The sequence below is a fragment of the Sander lucioperca genome, chromosome 8 (assembly GCF_008315115.2).
Source record: "Sander lucioperca isolate FBNREF2018 chromosome 8, SLUC_FBN_1.2, whole genome shotgun sequence".
In the NCBI taxonomy this organism is placed as follows: domain Eukaryota; kingdom Metazoa; phylum Chordata; class Actinopteri; order Perciformes; family Percidae; genus Sander; species Sander lucioperca.
In genome coordinates this window covers 12,762,066-12,782,078 of record NC_050180.1, presented here as the reverse complement: position 1 = coordinate 12,782,078, position 20,013 = coordinate 12,762,066, and the positions used below count along the sequence as shown (strand labels likewise).

Genomic DNA, 20,013 nt, shown 5'->3' with positions numbered 1-20,013 from the left:
TCCAAGGAAACCTCATGTAGTGGGATCATAGATGTACGGACTGTAGACCCTGTATTACTGTTCCAGCTGTGGTTTGAAGGCAGTCTATATGAGGTAACATCTTTTACGAGGTATATATTTAAACATCTTTATGTGATAAAAAGAGTTGTAGCCTTTTAAAACAGAATTGTTCTTCAAGACTGGAATTGGTGACGACTTCAAGTCTACTCAAAGTGAACAAAATAATGTCATGTGAGTCGCCATTGCTCATTCCTTGTGACTCGTGTCTATTAATACAAAGTTGGTTTGAACGTTTGGATATTTAAATGAAAAAAGCTTGTGAGTGGAGTGATGTTCTTGGACAAAAAAAGGCGTCAGAGCTGCATGCGTAAGATGGATGCTAAAATGAAAAAGTAATCCTATGTGGCGCTTACACCTTCAGCATTACCACCATACAACCAGCGTTTGCAGAATAAACGCAAAGTGCTTTAATCGCGAAGCAAGATCGTAAATCAGGCCTGAAATGTAACCTGGCAGAGTAAAGGTTTCATCCATTGCCAATATGATATTATGATATTGGAAAGCTTTCCCGAAGAGGTTGTGCGTCACGCCACTCTCTATTAGTCTATTTTCGTCCTGCCCTGGAAGACATCCATCCACCATCTACTCACCCTGACAGCACCCAATAAACCCACCACTCCCATTCATCTCCACCCACCTCCACCCTCTCTCCCCGTCCCTCGCTCTTTCCCTCTCTCTCTCTATCTCTCTCTTCCTTTCCGACAAGCATTGGTGACTTAAAAACAACATAGGAGAATTGTGTTTGGTCGTACAAGAGGATTACTTTGTGCTACCTTAACACTTTTCCACACGTCTTTGGCACTTTTTAATTATTCTTTTGGAGGCCCATGCTTCTGTAATTTATTTAGATTTGTTTCTTCAAAGGAAAGGTAAGATAATGTCAGTTTCTAATATTGTCTTATTTTACTAATATGTGTTTGCTGTCTGGAACTGCATTTGACCGTAGTGGCAGATGTTGATTTAAGAAAGATCAATAATGCAATACCGGCCTCCTGGAACCATGGTGTCAGCGCAACGGGGGGCTGAAACCCACAGGTTTGATTCTAGTGATGCAGTAGATAGTACATAAAACCCTTATGCATCCGTTTTAGGTCTCCTCTGGTTAGTGGTTCGCAGTTTTTTGACGCTGCGTTACATTTGGGAAGCATTCATGGACTTTTACGCACGAAACAAAACCATGTCGGTCCAAAATGTTAAAATCATAGTATGCTACAGGGCAGCCTGAACACTTTTCACGAATACATTTAAATGTAACAGACACTGCGTGAGTAAACTGGCACAATAATTAGAGAAAGCCATTTTTGGAATTAAAGTGAGGCAGCAAGGCGCGCGTAAAAAAAAGTGTTACAATAATAATATTATTGTTTCTAGTTTTTCTTTTCTTTTTCTAATTCATATCTTATTAAATTTGTGACACATTATGGAGTGCCGGTTGTTCATCTTCCTTTGTTACAGTATGTGCGTCAGTTGGACACGGTAAGGTACGGCTACTCTTCATAGCTTTTACCGAACAAGTTCAAATATGATCTTTCATTCAAATATGAAACGATATCAAAGTGGAAAAGGCACGACATTATTTCAGAATTTTTTTAATCCGAGAAGCGTTCAGCACAAGCTTGTCCTTTGTCTAATAGGCTAATTGATTATGTTGGGTAAAATATATGGCCAGCGAGCAGGAATGTACAAGCAGTTCTGCGTATTTTGGTTGCATGTATTGGATGCAGGGACTTGACATTACTGAGTGGAGGCTATAATTAGACTCGAAAAATACAGGCGTTTTTCAGTCTGAAATGTGGGCTATAGATTATCCTGATGTTGTTTTCTTAATTGTAATTTGTAGGTAAATTTGAATTCGATTTTTCTCTTATTGTGATTTCCCATTTAATACTTGAACTGAAAAAAACATCCGCTTGAGTTCGGCAAGAATTTGTGTTTATGTTACTACTTTGGTGAACAAGGGATTTTATAGTTGTCACAGCTGGACAAATGAAGTTGATCGGTTCGTAGAAAACATTACATTTCAAATTTGAATTACTTTGTATTCTCTAACTGGATGGAAACCACTGGGTGCCAGTTTGTAATATGCAATGTGGTCACTCATCAACTCAAACTGAGTACAAATTAAATGTGTAGCGTTTAAGAATTTTGTAGTCTCAAATACATTGTCTGAGCATTAGTGTTTTAAAGTTGATCATTAGGTTAATCATTGTTTTCATACATCTCCATGTAGCCTAATGCGCGTGGAAGCACTTTAATTGCGGAACGTCTAAAATGGTGTGGCACAAGGTGAGGCTTCTGTGAAATATTTATGTCAGATCGAAGTCGAGAACAATCCATAGAAAGTCCATAGAAATGTGTTTCTTTCTTGTCTTCTTCAAAGTTCTCTCCATGAGATTCCAGTCCTCCGCGCGCACTTGATCTCGGCGGGAGGAAGCGGACGAAAGGAAGATGGCCATCCACGCCGAGGGTCTCGTGGCTATCGTGATCTTCTACCTCCTGATTCTGGTTGTGGGGATCTGGGCCGCGTGGAAGAACAAGAACTCCGGTGTAAGCGAGAGCGGAGACCGGAGCGAGAGCATCATGGTCGGGGGAAGGGACATCGGATTGTTCGTTGGTGGATTCACAATGACCGGTGAGTTGGTTAATTACGGGAAGTCTTTGGATTTGTGTTTGTTGGTAGGTGTTTAATATGACCAGAGTGTCATAAGAGGTCAGAAAAAGATAATACGTTCCACCAACTCCGTCTTTTACGCACGGACAGCACAAATGTAAATTATTACCACAACTTTCATTATTTCATTCATTAAATGTCTGGGCACTTAAAGGTAAAATACGTGATGACTGAAAAGTGAGAGGGAGGTCCCGCATTATTTTTTTGGGAAGTTCTAAATACAGCTCTGTTTTCCCAACACAAAATGGATTTGGTGTTCGATCATTGCTAAATCATCGACCAATAGACAACCATGACTTATTAGGGTTGTTTTTGTTAGAATTAACATTAGGCTATGCAACATGGCATTCCCTAAACTAGTCTGACAAACTATGATTACTACTATTATAAAATATGTATTTTTTACAAACTTAACTTGTGTTTTCTGTCCTGATTTCAGCCACTTGGGTGGGTGGGGGTTACATCAACGGGACAGCAGAGTATGTCTACCTGCCAGACTACGGTCTGGCTTGGGCACAGGCACCCTTTGGTTACGCTCTCAGCCTGGTAGTAGGTAAGAACCTGTGTCTTTGTATTAGCCCTTTCTTTAATTTACTGTAAAAAGCAAGTGTATATAAAGTATAGTGCCAAGAACCATAGCAGAATTGTTGCCTTTTTAACAGCAAATCAAATCAATCTGAATGTAAAACTACAACATGAAAAAAAAAAACATAACTATGACAATAAGTTGATTGATTGCATTGGATAAATTAATTGAAACCAATGTCAAGTATTTGCTGTTTTGAATACTACAGTAGGGTACAATTATAGCCTAGTATGATGTAGTAGTGTAGCAAAAACACAACACTGGTCCTCAGTATATTATACATATAAACAACAAGAATGCTATAGTGTTTCAACCAGAGACAATATTATACAATTTCATTGATTCAGGGTCTGTAAAACACACTTCACTGCACTTGTTACACTATTTGTCTGCCTTATCTTAATGTCTGACATCATTCAGGTGGCCTTTTCTTTGCCAAGCCTATGCGTTCACGTGGATACGTCACCATGCTGGATCCCTTCCAGCAGCTGTATGGAAAAAGGATGGGCGGCCTGCTCTTCATCCCCGCACTCATGGGAGAAATCTTCTGGTCTGCAGCCATTTTATCTGCCCTGGGTGGGTGATTATTGGATAGGATTTATTTAATAATAACACAAAATACTCTAAGTCTAAACTCATGAACTGAACATATTGTCCTGCAGGTGCCACTCTGAGTGTGATCGTGGACATAAACATCAACATGTCGGTGGTGATATCAGCCCTGATAGCTATCTTCTACACACTTGTTGGAGGACTCTACTCTGTTGCATACACAGATGTGGTCCAGCTCTTCTGTATCTTTTTGGGCTTGGTGAGTTTCACTTTCAACATCTACCCAGCCAGGGATTTAAGGGTGACAAGGAATTCCAGCATTGTAAATAGTTTTTACCAATATAGACTGAAGGCCAAAACCATTACCTGTACTGTATGTTTCTCAAAACGTAAAGCCATCATTAGACAATATTTTATACTAATATATGAGCAGATGCTCGATATCTTTGGATGTTTTCAGCCAGAAAATGGCTACAAACACCTCAAATATTAGTATAAAATATTGTCTAATGATGGCTTTACGTTTTGAGAAACATACAGTACAGGTAATGGTTTTGGCCTATACACATGTGAAATCGGATCAAAATGTTGATTAAGGTGTATTAATTGTTCTTTATATCAGAGATGTGGCACATTGGCAGGAACATAACTGATTTACATCTGAAGACACTAGTCTACAGTGTGCCTAATCTTAAAATGATATCAAACTTTGTGGAACAATAAGTGAAACTTAAATCCAATGTCAGAGTCAACAACTTTGACAGTGGAAACATATTAAAATCCCAGAATATCTATGTAACACTAATAATATTTGCATTGTGATACCCTCTTCTCCGTCAGTGGATCAGCGTGCCTTTTGCCCTGTCCAATCCTGCAGTGTCGGACATCAGTGTTACAGCCAAGGAAGTAATCTACCAGTCACCCTGGCTGGGGAAGATTGAGCCTGAAGACAAATGGCTCTGGGCAGACAATTTCTGTTTGCTGGTAAGTCTTTTTTTTTTATTAGAAGATTCTTTAAGAGAACGTATATTACTGTAAAGTAAATTGCATACACATTTTGATTGTCAAAGGTTGCGGGCAGGGGGTTTAAGTGAAGTGGTGCAATTAAAGGGATACTTTAAGGCGTTTGGCTTAGTGCACGGAGCCTCCCGCAGAGCGGAACAGCGGACTTCGGCAGACCTCCGTGACGCATTTCCTGTCATCCAGCGCATCTCGGCAGACCTCCCGTCGGAGCTCTGTGCACTGGTGCCACGGAGGGAAACACTGTTCATTTAAACACACTGCCCACACTGCTATGACACAGAACTGGATTTAAATCAGCAAGATATACAGTATCTTTAAGGAACAGGGCATGGGAGTATATTTGTTTGAGATACAGTACAGGAGTATCATTTAGAATAACTGAAAGCACAGTTGCGGAACAGATTTGTCACATTTGTTGAGTAAGTTTCAGAGCTGTGCTAGTGTGTGACTGTTATGCATTGGTTTGGTGTCTGTATTTACGCTGGTGTTTCTGTTTCTAGATGTTGGGTGGGATTCCCTGGCAGGTCTATTTTCAACGGGTTCTTTCTGCCTCTTCAGCTACCTACGCCCAGGTCCTTTCCTTCCTCGCCGCCTTCGGTTGCCTAGTCATGGCCGTACCCTCTGTCCTCATAGGAGCTATAGGGGCTTCCACTGGTAAATACACACACACACACACACACACACACACACACACACAGGGTTAAAGGTATTTTGAGGAGTTTAGTTTCTGAAATGTGAGAACGTGGAGCTCTTGCTATAATATGTATTTTATGCACCTAAAACAGCAATACATAGAAGCTGTGTGGCTGTGACTAGAAAAATTGATTTTGTTTTTTTGAATACTAATACTTGTTTTTTGCTCTGTTTCGTAACATTCTTTGTTACAGCTTCATTGAGTAAAATACTATTCAAATAAATTAAATTAGATTGTTGTCCTCAGGTTGTTAATGGGAGTAAGCCAATTTCTGATTCAGTATTGATCAAATAGCAACGATTGCATTTGATGCCTACAAATGACACAGAAATGACCAAACTGCACCCAGTGTTTCTATTTTACACACACACACACACACACACACACACAGTAATGCATGAATTGCAGCTGTTATATCACAGATGAACACACACACTAATCCATGAATGATGTGGATACACAGAGACACAGACATTGATTAATCAGTTAATGAAAGATCACAAGACAATTGAAACCTCCAGGAATCAGATTCTTTATTTAAACACAAAGTTGTGATCAAAGGGAACACAGTGCCTTCTTAGGTTGTTTGCACCCCAGCAGCTTTATTGTGAAGTGTGTAAATGCAGATGCATACAGTATCTGGAGGGTAAACAACATCAGATGGATCCTGTCACGACTGGCAGAGGAGAGAGTCATCAGACCATGCCGATTTAGTGAATATTACATCTGAAGAGGAGCTAATTAATTTGGTCCGTCTGAAGCTGTTTCATGTAAAACCAACGCTAATCAACCACTGCTTGTAAATATCCAAGGGAAGGAGAGGAAGACACAGATTGTAGACCTCTGGAGCAGGATAAGAAGGATGAAAAAACTTGGAGAGAGATAGAAGGATGTTACAGGGTTTAAGGGGGAAAGATAGGAGAATAAATGTTGTCCCACTGAATGGGATGATGGAGACTGTAGGGGAGAACATGGTAAACATTATGCTGTACTGTACCTGCTAAACATCAACATGTTAGCACTGTCACTGTGAGCATGTTAGCCTGCTGATGTTAGCATTTAACTTAAAGCAGTGCTGTGCCAATGTACAGCCTCACAGAGCATGGCTGTAGGTTTTGTTGAATATTTCCTTTTTAATCCCCAAAATTGTATTCAGTGCTATCTCCCCTTCTGTAGTTCATCTGCTCAAAATGTCTCGTTAGAATCAATGGCTTCCCGCACACATAATTCATTATTAATTAAATAATTATTAGTAAAATGTACAATTAAAATGCAATTGAACTACACAATGTGTTTTACAATACTGACTCATATTTAATTTTAGGCTTAGCAATCCAATAGGCACAAACCAGTGTATTAACTATAGTTAATATTGCATGGATTTCATGTTTTCAATCAGTATCCATTATTTCTGGCATTCCTCTTACGAGGAGGTGGCTTTTTTCTTGTATTTGGGCGAACAGCACAGCATTCCATTGATAATCCCTGCAGTATTCCAGCACACAGACATGTGGAGGCTTTTTGTTTCTCAGCAGCTGAAGCAGGTGTATCCAGAGGGAGCATAATAAAACATCTCAAAGTCTAATCTTTTTTTCTTAAAAGCTAAGGGATCAGTACAAAAATTGTAATTGTAAAGTTGGCCAGGAACATAATTGTATTAATCTCAACATAGGAACATGCGCCAAGTACAGCCTGCTCAACTTTAGTTATGTTGTGTCATTACCTCACACAAGTCGCTGCACTTTTGTCATTGTTTACAATTTCGCACATGTATAATGTCCAAAAATATGCCTTGATATATCTGTTTACATCTGCATCTTTTATAACAATGAGTTTTGACAGTTTGCCATTTCTTCTTCCAGACTGGAACCAGACTACTTATGGGTCCATCCCTCCGAAGGATAAGGATCAATCAGACATGATCCTTCCTATAGTGCTTCAGCACCTCTGCCCGCCCTACGTCTCCTTCTTTGGTCTGGGGGCGGTGTCAGCTGCGGTCATGTCATCAGCAGACTCATCCATTCTCTCAGCCAGCTCCATGTTTGCCAGGAACATCTATCAGCTCGCCTTTCGGCAGTCGGTAAGAGTACCAACAGTAATACTAACACACATCTGCACTGTTTAAACCAGTGGTTTCAAGCGCCAGTCAAAGTATCAATAAATCAATTGTAGTTTTATTCTTATTATTCTTATTCTTATTATTATTATTATTATTAAGTGATGATTGTACTTTATTGTAAACATACAAAACTAGACCCCAAAGCTTCAGACAACATTCAAACAGACAAGCTCAGACTCAAAAGAACTAAAAAATGAAATTATTTCAAAATTACAGCATTGTATTTATCTCCTGCTAATATGAAATATGTAGCTTGATGTTAGCCACGCTAACGTCGTGTGACTGTTATGCCTCTGTTATGCCTTTAGGGATGTTAGCCTCTAGGGATGGCTATGTCCGGCAGCCGAAATATCTCAGCAACTATAGGATGGATTGACATTTTGTACAGACGCTGACAGTCCCCAGAGAATCAAGAATCCTGATGACATTAGTGATCCCCTGACTTCTACATTTTTGGTTTTGAGTGAAATGTCTCAACAACTATTGCACGTATTGCAAGAAAATTTCAAACAGACGTTCATGTCCTCCTCAGCACGTATTGTAACAACTTTGGTGATCCTCTAATGTTTCATCTAGCGCCATTATCTGGTCAAAATTTGAATTAATTAGTTACCAAATACTTGCAAAACTAATGATATACCGATCAGTCTCTGCGTAAAAATAAATCTACATAAGGAGGGAGGTTAGGGTGGTGGATGGGTCAAACAATACATGACTTTCACCCAGGAGACCAGGTTTTGTGTCCTGTTCTTGTCCCTCATGTCACTGAAACGTACGCCAAGAGTGCTGACCATGCACGGATTAGTTGAAAGCCCTACTGCGTCTGACTAAGAGGCTAAAGGAGACTTTTTGCGTCAGTAACAAACGCCAAAGGCATCTAACCAAGCGTCGCTTTTTGATGCGTTGGGAGTGAGAATGTGTTGTCTCAGCTGTACTTTGTGTTAAATGCTAATTAGCAAATGTTAGCTTGCTAACACACTAAACTAAGATGGTGAATATTACGTCCGTGAAACATCAGCAGGTTGGCAATTTCATTTTGACCATTTTAGCTGAAAAATAGCATTTAGTTCAAGCACCACTGAGTACAGCCTCATAGAGCCACAAGCTTATCTGTAGACTTTATGGACTTTAATTTGACCTCTCTTGTCATACCTTTACCTTACATTCTCAACTTGTCTTGTCCACATTTTATCCACTTTTTCCTTTTCCCTGTCTTTTTTCTCTCCTCCAGGCCTCAGATACTGAGATAGTTTGGGTGATGCGCTTCACCATCTTTGTATTCGGAGCTCTTGCCACTGCTATGGCTTTGTTAACAGGATCTGTGTATGGCCTGTGGTACCTGAGCTCCGACTTGGTCTATGTCATCATCTTTCCCCAACTTATCAGTGTGTTATTCGTCAAGGGCACCAACACCTATGGTTCTGTGGCTGGCTATATATTTGGTCTTTTGCTGCGCATTGGTGGAGGGGAGCCCTATCTCAAACTCCCTCCTTTCATCTACTACCCTGGTTGGGTGAACCAGGAGAGGATCCACCACGTCACTGGGGAAGTAGAGCACTTTATCCAGCAGAGGTTCCCCTTCAAGACTATGTCCATGCTGGCATCCTTCTTGGCAAATGTGGTCTTTTCTTACCTGACAAAGTACCTATTTGAAAGCGGTATGTGGTCACACAAGTACGACTTCCTGGACGCCGTGGTGTCCAAGCATAGCAAGGAGATCATGGACAAAGCCACGCTGGTGAGCAACCAAGATAACATCATTCTTTCCGAGATGGCACCGGTCAAGCAGGCCCTGGGCACGTCACTTGCTGGGACATTCATCAACACTGATGTCCTCAGTGATGATGGGCCGTCCAGTCCAGAGGCTTTACTCAATGAAAACTAGGCAACAAAGGCACAAAGAAAACTAAACCAAGGAATTTGAAGACGAAGGAATAATCCAAGAGGCATCGACATTCTTCAGGAAACTTGCTACTGCCGCACGGGAAGCCAAATCAACAGAAATCTGCTGTGGCTTCCGAGTGACTCCACAAGTTTGTTTTATGCTGATTACATGGTGCCTCCTTCTTTTTTAAGATCCCAGGACGTTGACTGTCAATCAGCTGTGTCAAGCATACCATACTCATGCTTTTTTTTAAATCATGATTCTGTGAATCTATTTTAATTTAAGTGCTGCAACAGTGATCAGAAGGACTTTCAGAGGAAAACAAAGAGTGAGTGCAGTGGACATTGACAAGGGTTTGCTGTGGATAATGAGAATAGTGCAATATCTAACCAAGGAGTTGTGTCCATGTCATGCGTGTCCACGTAATAGCAGTGTGTGTGTGTGTGTGTTTGTGTGTGTGTGTGTGTGTGTGTGTGTGTGTGTGTGTGTGTGTGTGTGTGTGTGTGTGTGTGTTGATGAACATGCACATGTGTACACATGCAACAAAGCAGTGAATGCTCCAGAACCTTTTCAGGCTTTGAGTTGTAAGTTTGCATAAAGTAAATGTATTAATAGAGCAATAATATTTGTAGGATCTATGTTGTATAGATACATAGATACATTGAACTGAATTTGCAAGTTACTGTCATTGATATTTAATTTTTAATTTTTTGCTTATTTTGTCTCATGTTCACCTTGCTCTTAAATTTCCTCTCATAATCGCTAATCCCAGACACAGTACATGTCGAATTAAGAACCACATGCCATCATATTACCTAACCCTTGACTCGCCAAACAGAAGGTTGATATTGGATGATTCTGCAGATTACGTTCAGTCTTAAAAAAATGTAACGTTCACTGCCAACATGTTTGAAATCCAACAATATCCCCATGTTGCAAATACAAAATGGTATAATCAAGATCCACTTGATGAATGTAAGTCCAATATTCACTCTCCTTTTAGCTCTGTTTTGGTCTCCACTAACTCCTGAGTTAAATATGTGGCTATTTAGCTGCTAAATACTCCACTATGTTCACCAGCTAGTCACTTACTATGACAGGTAGTGTACGGGTTTATCAAAGTGTTTTGTTGTAAAGAGCTGCCTCAAGGGGAGTAGTAAGAGTGAACCAAAAAAACTTAAGTTGCGGGCCCGAAAAACCCCAAACAATGGCCTGAAGGACTCTACTGTATAACACTCTGCGGACTGCAGAGTTGGGTGATAATTATCTGTCATTTGATAGTCATTAGTCATATAATCAATATTTGATCTATTTTATTTAATAGAAAAATATTGATTATATCAGCTATAAAAAAAGATAATGGTCATTTTTAAACATAAAAATGGGACACAAACATGACTCTTTAAACATCACATTAAACATCCTCCACTATCTTGAACTCCACACTTTTTGCACTGGACGTTTGCACTGGACGTAATGTAGTCTGTACTGCAGAATCCTCATGTATGAATGTAATTCCTTAAGAGCCTCAGCTTTCATTACACACCATCCTGATAAATATCCAATAGAAACCTGTTTTTCCTGTGTACCTTCTAAGCAGCCTTTGGCTTTCATTCATTCCCATACGTTGTGAAAATCAATTTGCAATCTTATTGTTTGGCAAACTTATGATTGTGGCGTACATTTTCATCGTACATCTTTGAATTAATATGCATTTATAACAGCATTACCACATTACAATAACATTGACAACAATTAAAGCACATTTGATCATTTTCATAAATAAATGAATGGAAACCAATGGCAGCATGGAAAGTATGACAATTCAGAAATCTAAACACTACAGTAAGTTTTGAAAATGGTTGCCATTAATAAACAGTATACTTCATTGGTATAATTTTAAAGGACTGATATGATCCTTTAAAATGATCACACAAAAGCTCATTGGAAACAGTGTGTGTGCCTATGATGATTTGTTTGCTCTTCCTAAACCTGTATTGACTGGCCAGCCACAGCAGGTTAGCGGAGACAGGAAATGATTGTTTCTCCCAGGATGGTGTCAGTAGTACCGGTCATTATTGATCCAATCCCCAGTCGATTAGCCCTGCGGACATTTGATTAATGCCACAAGGAAGGTTGAAACTGCAGTTTTTAAGGGTTTGTTTGACAGTGTGTCATACACAGTGATGAAAGTTAATGTTACTGATAGAGCACCCTCACACAAATTCTCCAACGTCAGTCCTCACATTTCCCCAGGTCTGGCTGTTTCAAACTACCTGGCACACTGCTTCTCTGTATGACCAGAAACGTGTAAAGGAGTCACTTTATGAAGTGATTTTTTGGCTTTGTTACGTGTTACTGTTGTCCGGTTGACTTCTCTGTGTTTATGTTGTCTAACAATTGATCAATTAGAATTGTTGTGGTTTGTTGGTGTTTTATTTTATCTATGGACTTGCCTTAATGCAAAGGTCACCCATGGACAATGACTTGGTTTGGAAACACTGGCAAAAAGTGACGACTTATATAGAAATCATTTTTCACTTAAAGGATAAGGCTGGTGACATTCTGTATTTTATTTGTTGTCAACAATTAAGACCAAAACCAACAATGTGTCAGTCTGTCTTACAGTATTCTCTGACTTCCCAACCATATTTATAGCACTCTATAGCCGCAAGCCTATTTATTCTGACTGAAGACGTACATCTTTAAAAGGATATCATAAATATATAGTGTCATTTTCTTTTAAGGAACAATTTCCTAACACAGTTGGGGCACTGTAGTTAGCAGAAAACACTACTCAAACAGGAGTAAATGGTGCATTTGTTGGGGACTATTTCCATGCGGATTAATACACATTAGACATCCTATTGGGTATTTATGGCAGCAGTATATAGGACTTTAAACAACTAAAAGTGCCAATGTTAATCTTAATGGAGGAATATGTCAATGAGTGTGGCTTACTGGTGTGTTTTCACTCATTTATTGGACAACAAAAGAGCTCTATAGCACATAAAAACAAGCTATATCAGGCTTTGGCTGCTCAGACAATACTTGTTATTAGTGGGATCGATTCATTGTTGATTTTGGTCGTCAAGGGATTTGGTGCCAATAGGAAAAATCTAGTATAACACCAGCCTTATCCTTTAAGGTGGCATAATGGCCTTATAGTTAGTCTTTAGAGTAAAGGGGACTTGATCCCGGCATGCAGCCATATCTGCTGAGATACAGTAAGACACACTAAATCCCAACCTGATCCTGTCTCGTCCCTAAAACATTAATAACAGTTGAGGGATTTATGATTTGCCACCAAGGCGACGTCAGCTTCGAACTGAATGGGGTGACTGCTGGTCTGATGCTATGCAAAGTGTCAGGCAATCTCATTGAACTTAAATGTGAATGTAAACTTTCCTCCTCGTCAGATAACCCTCATAACAAGTGTGTCGTAGCTTAGGTTCATTCACAAACCTGAACACACACAAAAGATTCTGTCAGCCGTTGAACTGGCACATTTGTGGATATATGTCGTAAATTGCAATGATGATGTATTTTTGTGTGATAAATGTATATACCAAAAGCATTGGAACAAATTAGTCTACTTTTAAATGCAGCATTGAAAATGATGTTTATTGATAGGGAAATACAGCTATTTATTTATTTATTCATGCAGTGTCTATAAGAGTATAGTTGTAAACATATGTGAGGTCAGTTGAATAAATTATATTATTTAGCACAGTCATGGTTTTCTCTCCCCATATGTACATACTTGTATGTAGTGTTTTAAATTTGACATGTTTTGTGTGTGTGTGTGTGTGTGTGTGTGTGTGTGTGTGTGTGTGTGTGTGTGTGTGTGTGTGCGTGCGTGCATGTGAAGGGCTTAATCTAAGGGTTGTCGGCTGCTTAGACGCATCAATCAAAACGCCCACCTCAGAATCGTATAACTGCCAAAACTGTCAGGGCTGTCAATCTCTCTTTTTCACACACACACACACACACACACACACACACACACACACACACACACAGACATCACTGATCCTGATATGCCTATACCAGTCTGGCCCCTTGGATGGAATGTGTTTTTTCTCAAAGTAGAAATAACAAAAGGAAGAATTACATCTTTTTTTGTGATTAAAAAATATAAATTATATTTTATAAAGCTCCTTTCATACTGCACCTTATGTAGCAGTCTACTATGATGTTCAAACTGGAGCCAGATCAGTATGGGTAAGCAATATCCATAGCAGAAGAGTTGTGTTTGAAGCTTAATTATGTTAGGGAATAACCACTCATAATTAAAACATGTTTGGGAATTACAGAAATGGGAATGGGACAGGGCCATATTGGCAATATCAAACATCAAAAAACCAGGATGGACAGAAATAAATACAATGCAACCGGGTAAGTTCAGAAGAAACTTCATTACTGATTATATCTGTAATTTCAGAAAAAAAGACCCTTTTAAATTGTGAGATGTTATCCATACCACACAACCACAATCATATTAATAGGAATAACAATAATAAACCACTTGACTGAAAAATGTCTTCTTGCAGCACAGGATTTATAATCTCAAAAATGTGTTCAACTAACTGGTCTTCTTGAGGGTATTACAGGGTATGATTATCTGAGTACATTCAGTTCATTGCTCGCCTTTTTAAAAAAGATTTCTATATTTGACAAGTCTCCAGGTGCTTCTATATAGACACTTATTGTACTTGTAAAGAGTTATTATAAAAAAAAATATATGAAAAAGCTCCACGCTGGTTTTTTTGTCTAGATTTGTAATTCTTCACTAATGATATGGTTCATTGAGTCATGGTGCTTTAGAGAGCCACTTCTATCTCAGTCACTTATGTGCATTTCAGTCTTGCTAAAGGAAATTGAGACAGTAATGTTTCAATCTGTAAAACTAATGTGATATTTCAATTCAATTCAATTTTATTTATAGTATCAAATCATAACAAGAGTTCTCTCGAGACACTTTACAGATAGAGTAGGTCTAGACCACACTCTATAATTTACAAAGCCCGAACAATTCTAGTAATTCCCCCAAGAGCAAGCATTTAGTGCGACATTGGTGAGGAAAAACTCCCTTTTAGGAAGAAACCTCGGCAGACCCAGGCTCTTGGTAGGCGGTGTCTACCAGTGCCGGTTGGGGATGTGATGAACAGTGGCAATTATAGTCACAATAAAGATAATGTAACAGTAACTACAAATGGTAGTCATAGTATTTCATGTCATAGAGGGCACTGCAGGGTGTTACAGGATGTAGAGTGGCACAACAGAGCATAGTTGGACGTAGCAGGACGCAGCAGGGTTCAGCAGGACACAGCAGGACACTGCAGGGCACCGCAGAGTGTAGCAGGGTGTAGCAGGGCGTGCAGCAGGACCACAGCGACAGCTGCAACCAAGATTTTGGTGCCATCCTAATCCAAGGAAATATGCTGGGTGAAAAAAAAACATAAGGACTCCGGTGAGTAAACTCCCCAGAGCTAGGTTAGTAACAAGCATTTCTGGGACAAGGATGCACACAAATGGAAAGAGAGAGGTGTTGTGAAATGTTTGTTAAAGCACTTGAATAAAAAAATCATATTGTTTAGTTTAAAACAGTCTAAAGGAAATGGTAAATTGTAGTGTGATTAAAACTCACTATTTACATTATTTACAGTACGTGATTGATACAGCTGGTATGTGAAAAGGTACACAACCTTATTTGTTTAACAGTAATTTAGTTTTACTTCAGACCGTCACAGGAAGTGCTTTTATTTTGAAGTAGCCTACACGGAAGTTGTCTGTTGTGTACTCTTGCTAGTTTTAGAGATGCACGTGAGATGCTAGATGAAAAGCGTGTCCGCCAGGCCTAAGTTGTTCTTTCTTGTTTGTAAAACTGCAGCATAGTGAACAATAAATGTTCACAGTAAAAGACAAGCGTTTTCAGTCGTCATTCGAAGCCATTCCACAACAAGAGGAGAGAGGAGCTCAGTGTGTCAAAGGAAGGAAGGAAGTCCCCGACAGCCTAGAACTATAACAGCATAACTAAGAGAGACAGGTTAAGGAGAGGAGCCTGGTTGGGCTAGAACTCTCCCCAACCGGATTGGGCTGTACTGGCCTGCCTCCCTCTACTTTTATTATATTATTGATTATATGGTAGATGAATTTTGAAATATTGGAGGCACTCGGTGTAAACAACTGAATGGAGTAATGGAGTATTGTGCACTTTGGATACTTTAATACTTTATGTCTAAACAACAGAAAAGCTCATCAAAACGTGTCCAAGATGCAAAGGCATGGAAGGACTTGGACCACAAAAAAAGGTATGATATTTTGAGAAATTACAGTTTATTGCAGATCCCTACAAGTTGGCTCCCTCTCCTTGGACCCATGGCGACCCGATGATTCTTCCTTCAGTTGCATATCCCGATATAGTCAACTACCTGGTTTTCTCCCCGAGCCCATACACAGCGGAAGACCTTAAATCCTACAAAAGTTTGGAGGCTTATAACCAGATGGTGTGTGGATGGGTGAGGGAGACGCAGTACCAAGTCATTAACGACCGTGTTGTGAAGGCCAAAGTAAGTAATGCAATAACGTCTTTAATCAACCTAACCTTAACTGTGTGATATCACTGCGATACTCAAGGTGTAGCCAAGTGACTCTCAATCGTTTATTTTCATTTCAAAGATCGAACAAGACAGATTTTTCCCTCGTAGATCCTGGTTGAGCTTTGCCAACCACAAGCGCCTCCTTTCCTCTGATAACTTCTGGCATTCCTCGCCCTGGTTTTTAATAACTTTTGGAAGTCGATAATATTCCAAATGTTTTTCTCGGTCTGACCTATTGGTACAACCTAAAACACGGCAATAATTAACCATTTTCCTTGACGCCGTTCGGGATCTACTTCAGTGCCTGTGCTTTGTTGTGATCATAGACAGTATATAAGAGTTGTGATGCGGAGTACCTCCAATATGGCAACTTCTGGTCTGATGATGCATCGTGAAAACCCTCTATAAGCTTTATCAAAGAGGAGTGATTTCAGTTTATTCTTAAATGTGGTGACGGTGTCTGCCCCCCAAACCCAGACTGGGAGCTGGTTCCACAGGAGAGGAGCCTGATAGCTGAAGGCTCTGGCTCCCATCCTACTTATAGAGACTCTAGGAACCACAAGTAACTCTGAATTCTGGGAGCGTAGTGCCCTAATTGGACAATAAGGTACTAAGAGCTCTTCTAGATATGTTGGTGCTAGACCATTTAGAGCTTTGTAGGTCAGGAGAAGGATTTTAAATTCAATCCTGGATTTTACAGGAAGCCAATGCAGAGAAGCTAAAACAGGAGAAATATGATCTCTTTTCTTAGATCTCGTCAGAACACGTGCTGCAGCATTCTGGATCAGCTGGAGAGTCTTAAGGGACTTTTTTTGAGCAACCTGATAGTAAGGAATTACAGTAGTCCAGCCTGGAAGTAACAAATGCATGGACTAGTTTTTCAGCATCGTTTTGAGACAGGATGTACCTATTTGGCACCCAGATGGCTCAGCTGGTAGAGCGGGCGCCCATATATAGAGGTTTACTCCTTGATGTGGCGGGCCTGGGTTCAACTCTGACCTGCGGCACTTCGTTGCATGTCATTCCCCCCTCTCTCTCCCCTTTCATGTCTTCAGCTGTCCTGTCAAATAAAGGCCTAAAATGCCCAATAAATAATCTTAAAATTAACAAAAACTAATATGATATTTAAATAAAGAGTTGATTCATGTGTAGATGTTACACCTCTTACTGTCACTGCCTCATCTTGTGGGAATCATATGCACCTTCCATGCCTCCCGACCAATACCTACAGTAACAGCAAATTTGTGTCTGTAGGAAGAGATTAAGGCATGTCAGCAGGTTTAATAGGTATTAGTGTAAGTGTCAATGAAAGCTTCCACAGTGGCAGGTGATTGGCCTACAGGTGACAGACATGAGATTGGTCTGATATCATAAAAATTATACAGCAACTTAGTGTTTCAGTGTTTTCACAAAAACACTAAGCTGGAACATAGTAATTTATTTTCAAGCCAATTACAAAGCAAGTTTGAAAAATAAAACACTGGAAATGTCAGAATGACTAATATGGCAATCTGCATTTTGTTAATAGAAACCTGTGGCGACCTGGAAAGATACAGATATATAGAAGGCTTTTTCACAGAAGACATTAAGACATGTCACTGTAGGAATGTAGAATCGGAAAATATTCATCCAGTTTGAAAAGAATTTGCAGAGAATTTGCAGGAATTAGAAACAAAAATCCATCTCTAGTAAAATAGGATGTAAAACAGCAAACATTCAACTTGTCCTTGGTAAGATAAATTGACTATTTATATTATTTCTTAACCATTTAATGTTTTATGATAAATGTATGATCATTTCGGCTTTGACACAGGGGAGATCAAACATGTTGTTGTACAAAGCAGCTTGTATAGTGCGAGAACATTGTTTTTGCATTATAGTGTGAATTGTCAGGCTCAAATAAACAATTCACAGGTCTTCCTGAGTGGCGCTTCTTATGTTTGACGTATCATTCAAACCAAATAGAACCTCTGTTGAGCTAATGCTCGTCATGTGTTTATCACCACAATCCTCTGATTGAACTCCCAGCCGGTCGAGTGAGCATTTTGTGTTTGAAATTTTTCCGCTCTCCCTTTATCGTTATATATATCTCCTAACCTAAAAGCCTTGCCGCAAGCGTTGTCCTCGCTGACGTTTCCTCTGTGTTTAAAATGACAGCAAATTCCCTGAACGTCATTAGTAGCATGTAATTCACACACATAGAGAGAGAGAGAGAGAGAGAGAGAGAGAAGCACACACATAGTTACATTCAGCCCTGCAGCACAGCTCATTACTTATTCTCTCTAAAATGACAAAAAAAAGTCAGGAAGGCAGTTGGAAGTGCTGATGAAAAGCCAGCTCATTACACTCTTTGACACCCCTTATATCTTTTATTTATCAATTACATATTATTCTACATTTTAATTGCTTTGAACTGTTAATAACAGCTATGATTTATATTTTATGCCTTTGGATAGTTTAATTGAAGGCTTTCTTTGGCTTTTCTTACATTGACATCTATACAGTATAGAGAAACACAGACTGGCTGGTCTGCACTGATGCTGGTGGGGAAGGTGTGATTTCTTTTCTTTAAGCTATCCATACTTCTTTATAGGGCGGTGTGAACCAAGAGAAGCTAGCTTCATACACTTTAAACTGATAGGATAATAGGAAGCGATGGTAAAATCTATGAATGGCTCAGAGCCAAGAGGCATAGCTATAAAGGAAATGAAGGAGCAGAAGAGAAGGAATGAAGTTGTCTTAGTTAATAAAATACATTGTGGAAAATCATCTTCAGTACCCATGCACTGTGGTAGCACAAACATACTGTATGTCTGTTACTAATATTATTTTTTACTTAGATGTGTCGGCTATGTTAACCAGACTAAGGAGAATTCATCTGAGAGAGACAGAACAGGGAGTAATAAATGCAGCATAACAGAAACAATAACTGGAAAAGTCAGCAATGAAGATTGAATAATAAGACATATAAAAAAGCACAAAGGTCTAGCTAAAGATAGAGAGGGGGATGATGTAATTTATAGCAATAAATCTTGGCTCATTTACTGCTTTTTCAATACGGGCAGGGGGTAATGGCCAGCCTGGAAAACAGTCATCGTCATTATTCGCATTAGACTAAGTGCTCCACTTCAGGGGAAAAAAAAGAAGAAGGGAGAAATGAATGGGAAGGCCACTGTTGCACCCTTAGCTCATATGAATCATGGGCTGGACTGGGAGTCTCCATCCACCCATCGACTATGTCCTTGCTTCTGTCCTTTATCATTTAAGACCTGATGTCATGGGAAACTGTGGAAACTGGGTTTATTCAGGAGGTAAACCGGTGTCAATCTGTAAGTCTGTGATGAGTTATTATTCATATTGTTTATTTTCCGTTTTATTGTCTTTAGAGTTTCATATTTGTCCAGTTTTGACCTGAGTACTGATTATTGAGATTTTGCCCTGCACTTCCCTGAGATCGCTTGGCAATCCAACAATTTGTTAAGTAGCCTACCTTGATGCCTTTTTTTCCATTAATTTTCTGTTACTGATTGACGGTCTGTTGGTGAAGCTGTGTCCAACCTACTCTGTTTCCTGACCCACACCTGCTCCCAGGTTCACAATGTTTTCACTCAGCTAACTGTGCTTACACATTATCCTTCTGATATATTTCATTGTTGATAACCTTTTCTTGAATTTGCCTGGTCTGGTCAAAGAACCATCCATTTCCATCCATCCAGTGTTTGCTTCTTGTGTTCCATTTTTATTTTTCATGGTATACACATATATGCAGTCAGATTCAGGATTTGCACACACACACACACACACACACACACACACACACA

At 39.5% G+C, this 20,013-nt stretch overlaps 1 protein-coding gene across 1 annotated transcript; it reads left to right on the top strand.

Annotated features, from left to right (window-relative positions):
- The first annotated feature begins 749 nt into the window (after positions 1 to 749).
- LOC116037806 (high-affinity choline transporter 1-like) lies at positions 750 to 10,813 on the top strand. Its single transcript, XM_031281844.2, has 9 exons — positions 750 to 929; positions 2,441 to 2,692; positions 3,171 to 3,284; positions 3,738 to 3,893; positions 3,980 to 4,128; positions 4,710 to 4,853; positions 5,393 to 5,546; positions 7,449 to 7,666; positions 8,937 to 10,813. Exons 2-9 carry the CDS (start codon positions 2,509 to 2,511, stop codon positions 9,588 to 9,590), a joined length of 1,773 nt encoding a protein of 590 aa, XP_031137704.1. The 5' UTR covers positions 750 to 929; positions 2,441 to 2,508; the 3' UTR covers positions 9,591 to 10,813.
- The last annotated feature ends 9,200 nt before the right edge of the window (positions 10,814 to 20,013 follow it).

Coding starts and splice junctions, on each gene's coding strand:
- LOC116037806 (XM_031281844.2), top strand. CDS start 2,509: ATGGCCATCCACGCCGAGGGTCTCGTGGCTATCGTGATCTTCTACCTC. Junction 3,894..3,979: donor AGCCATTTTATCTGCCCTGG/GTGGGTGATTAT, acceptor ATTGTCCTGCAG/GTGCCACTCTGAGTGTGATC. Junction 5,547..7,448: donor AGCTATAGGGGCTTCCACTG/GTAAATACACAC, acceptor TTCTTCTTCCAG/ACTGGAACCAGACTACTTAT.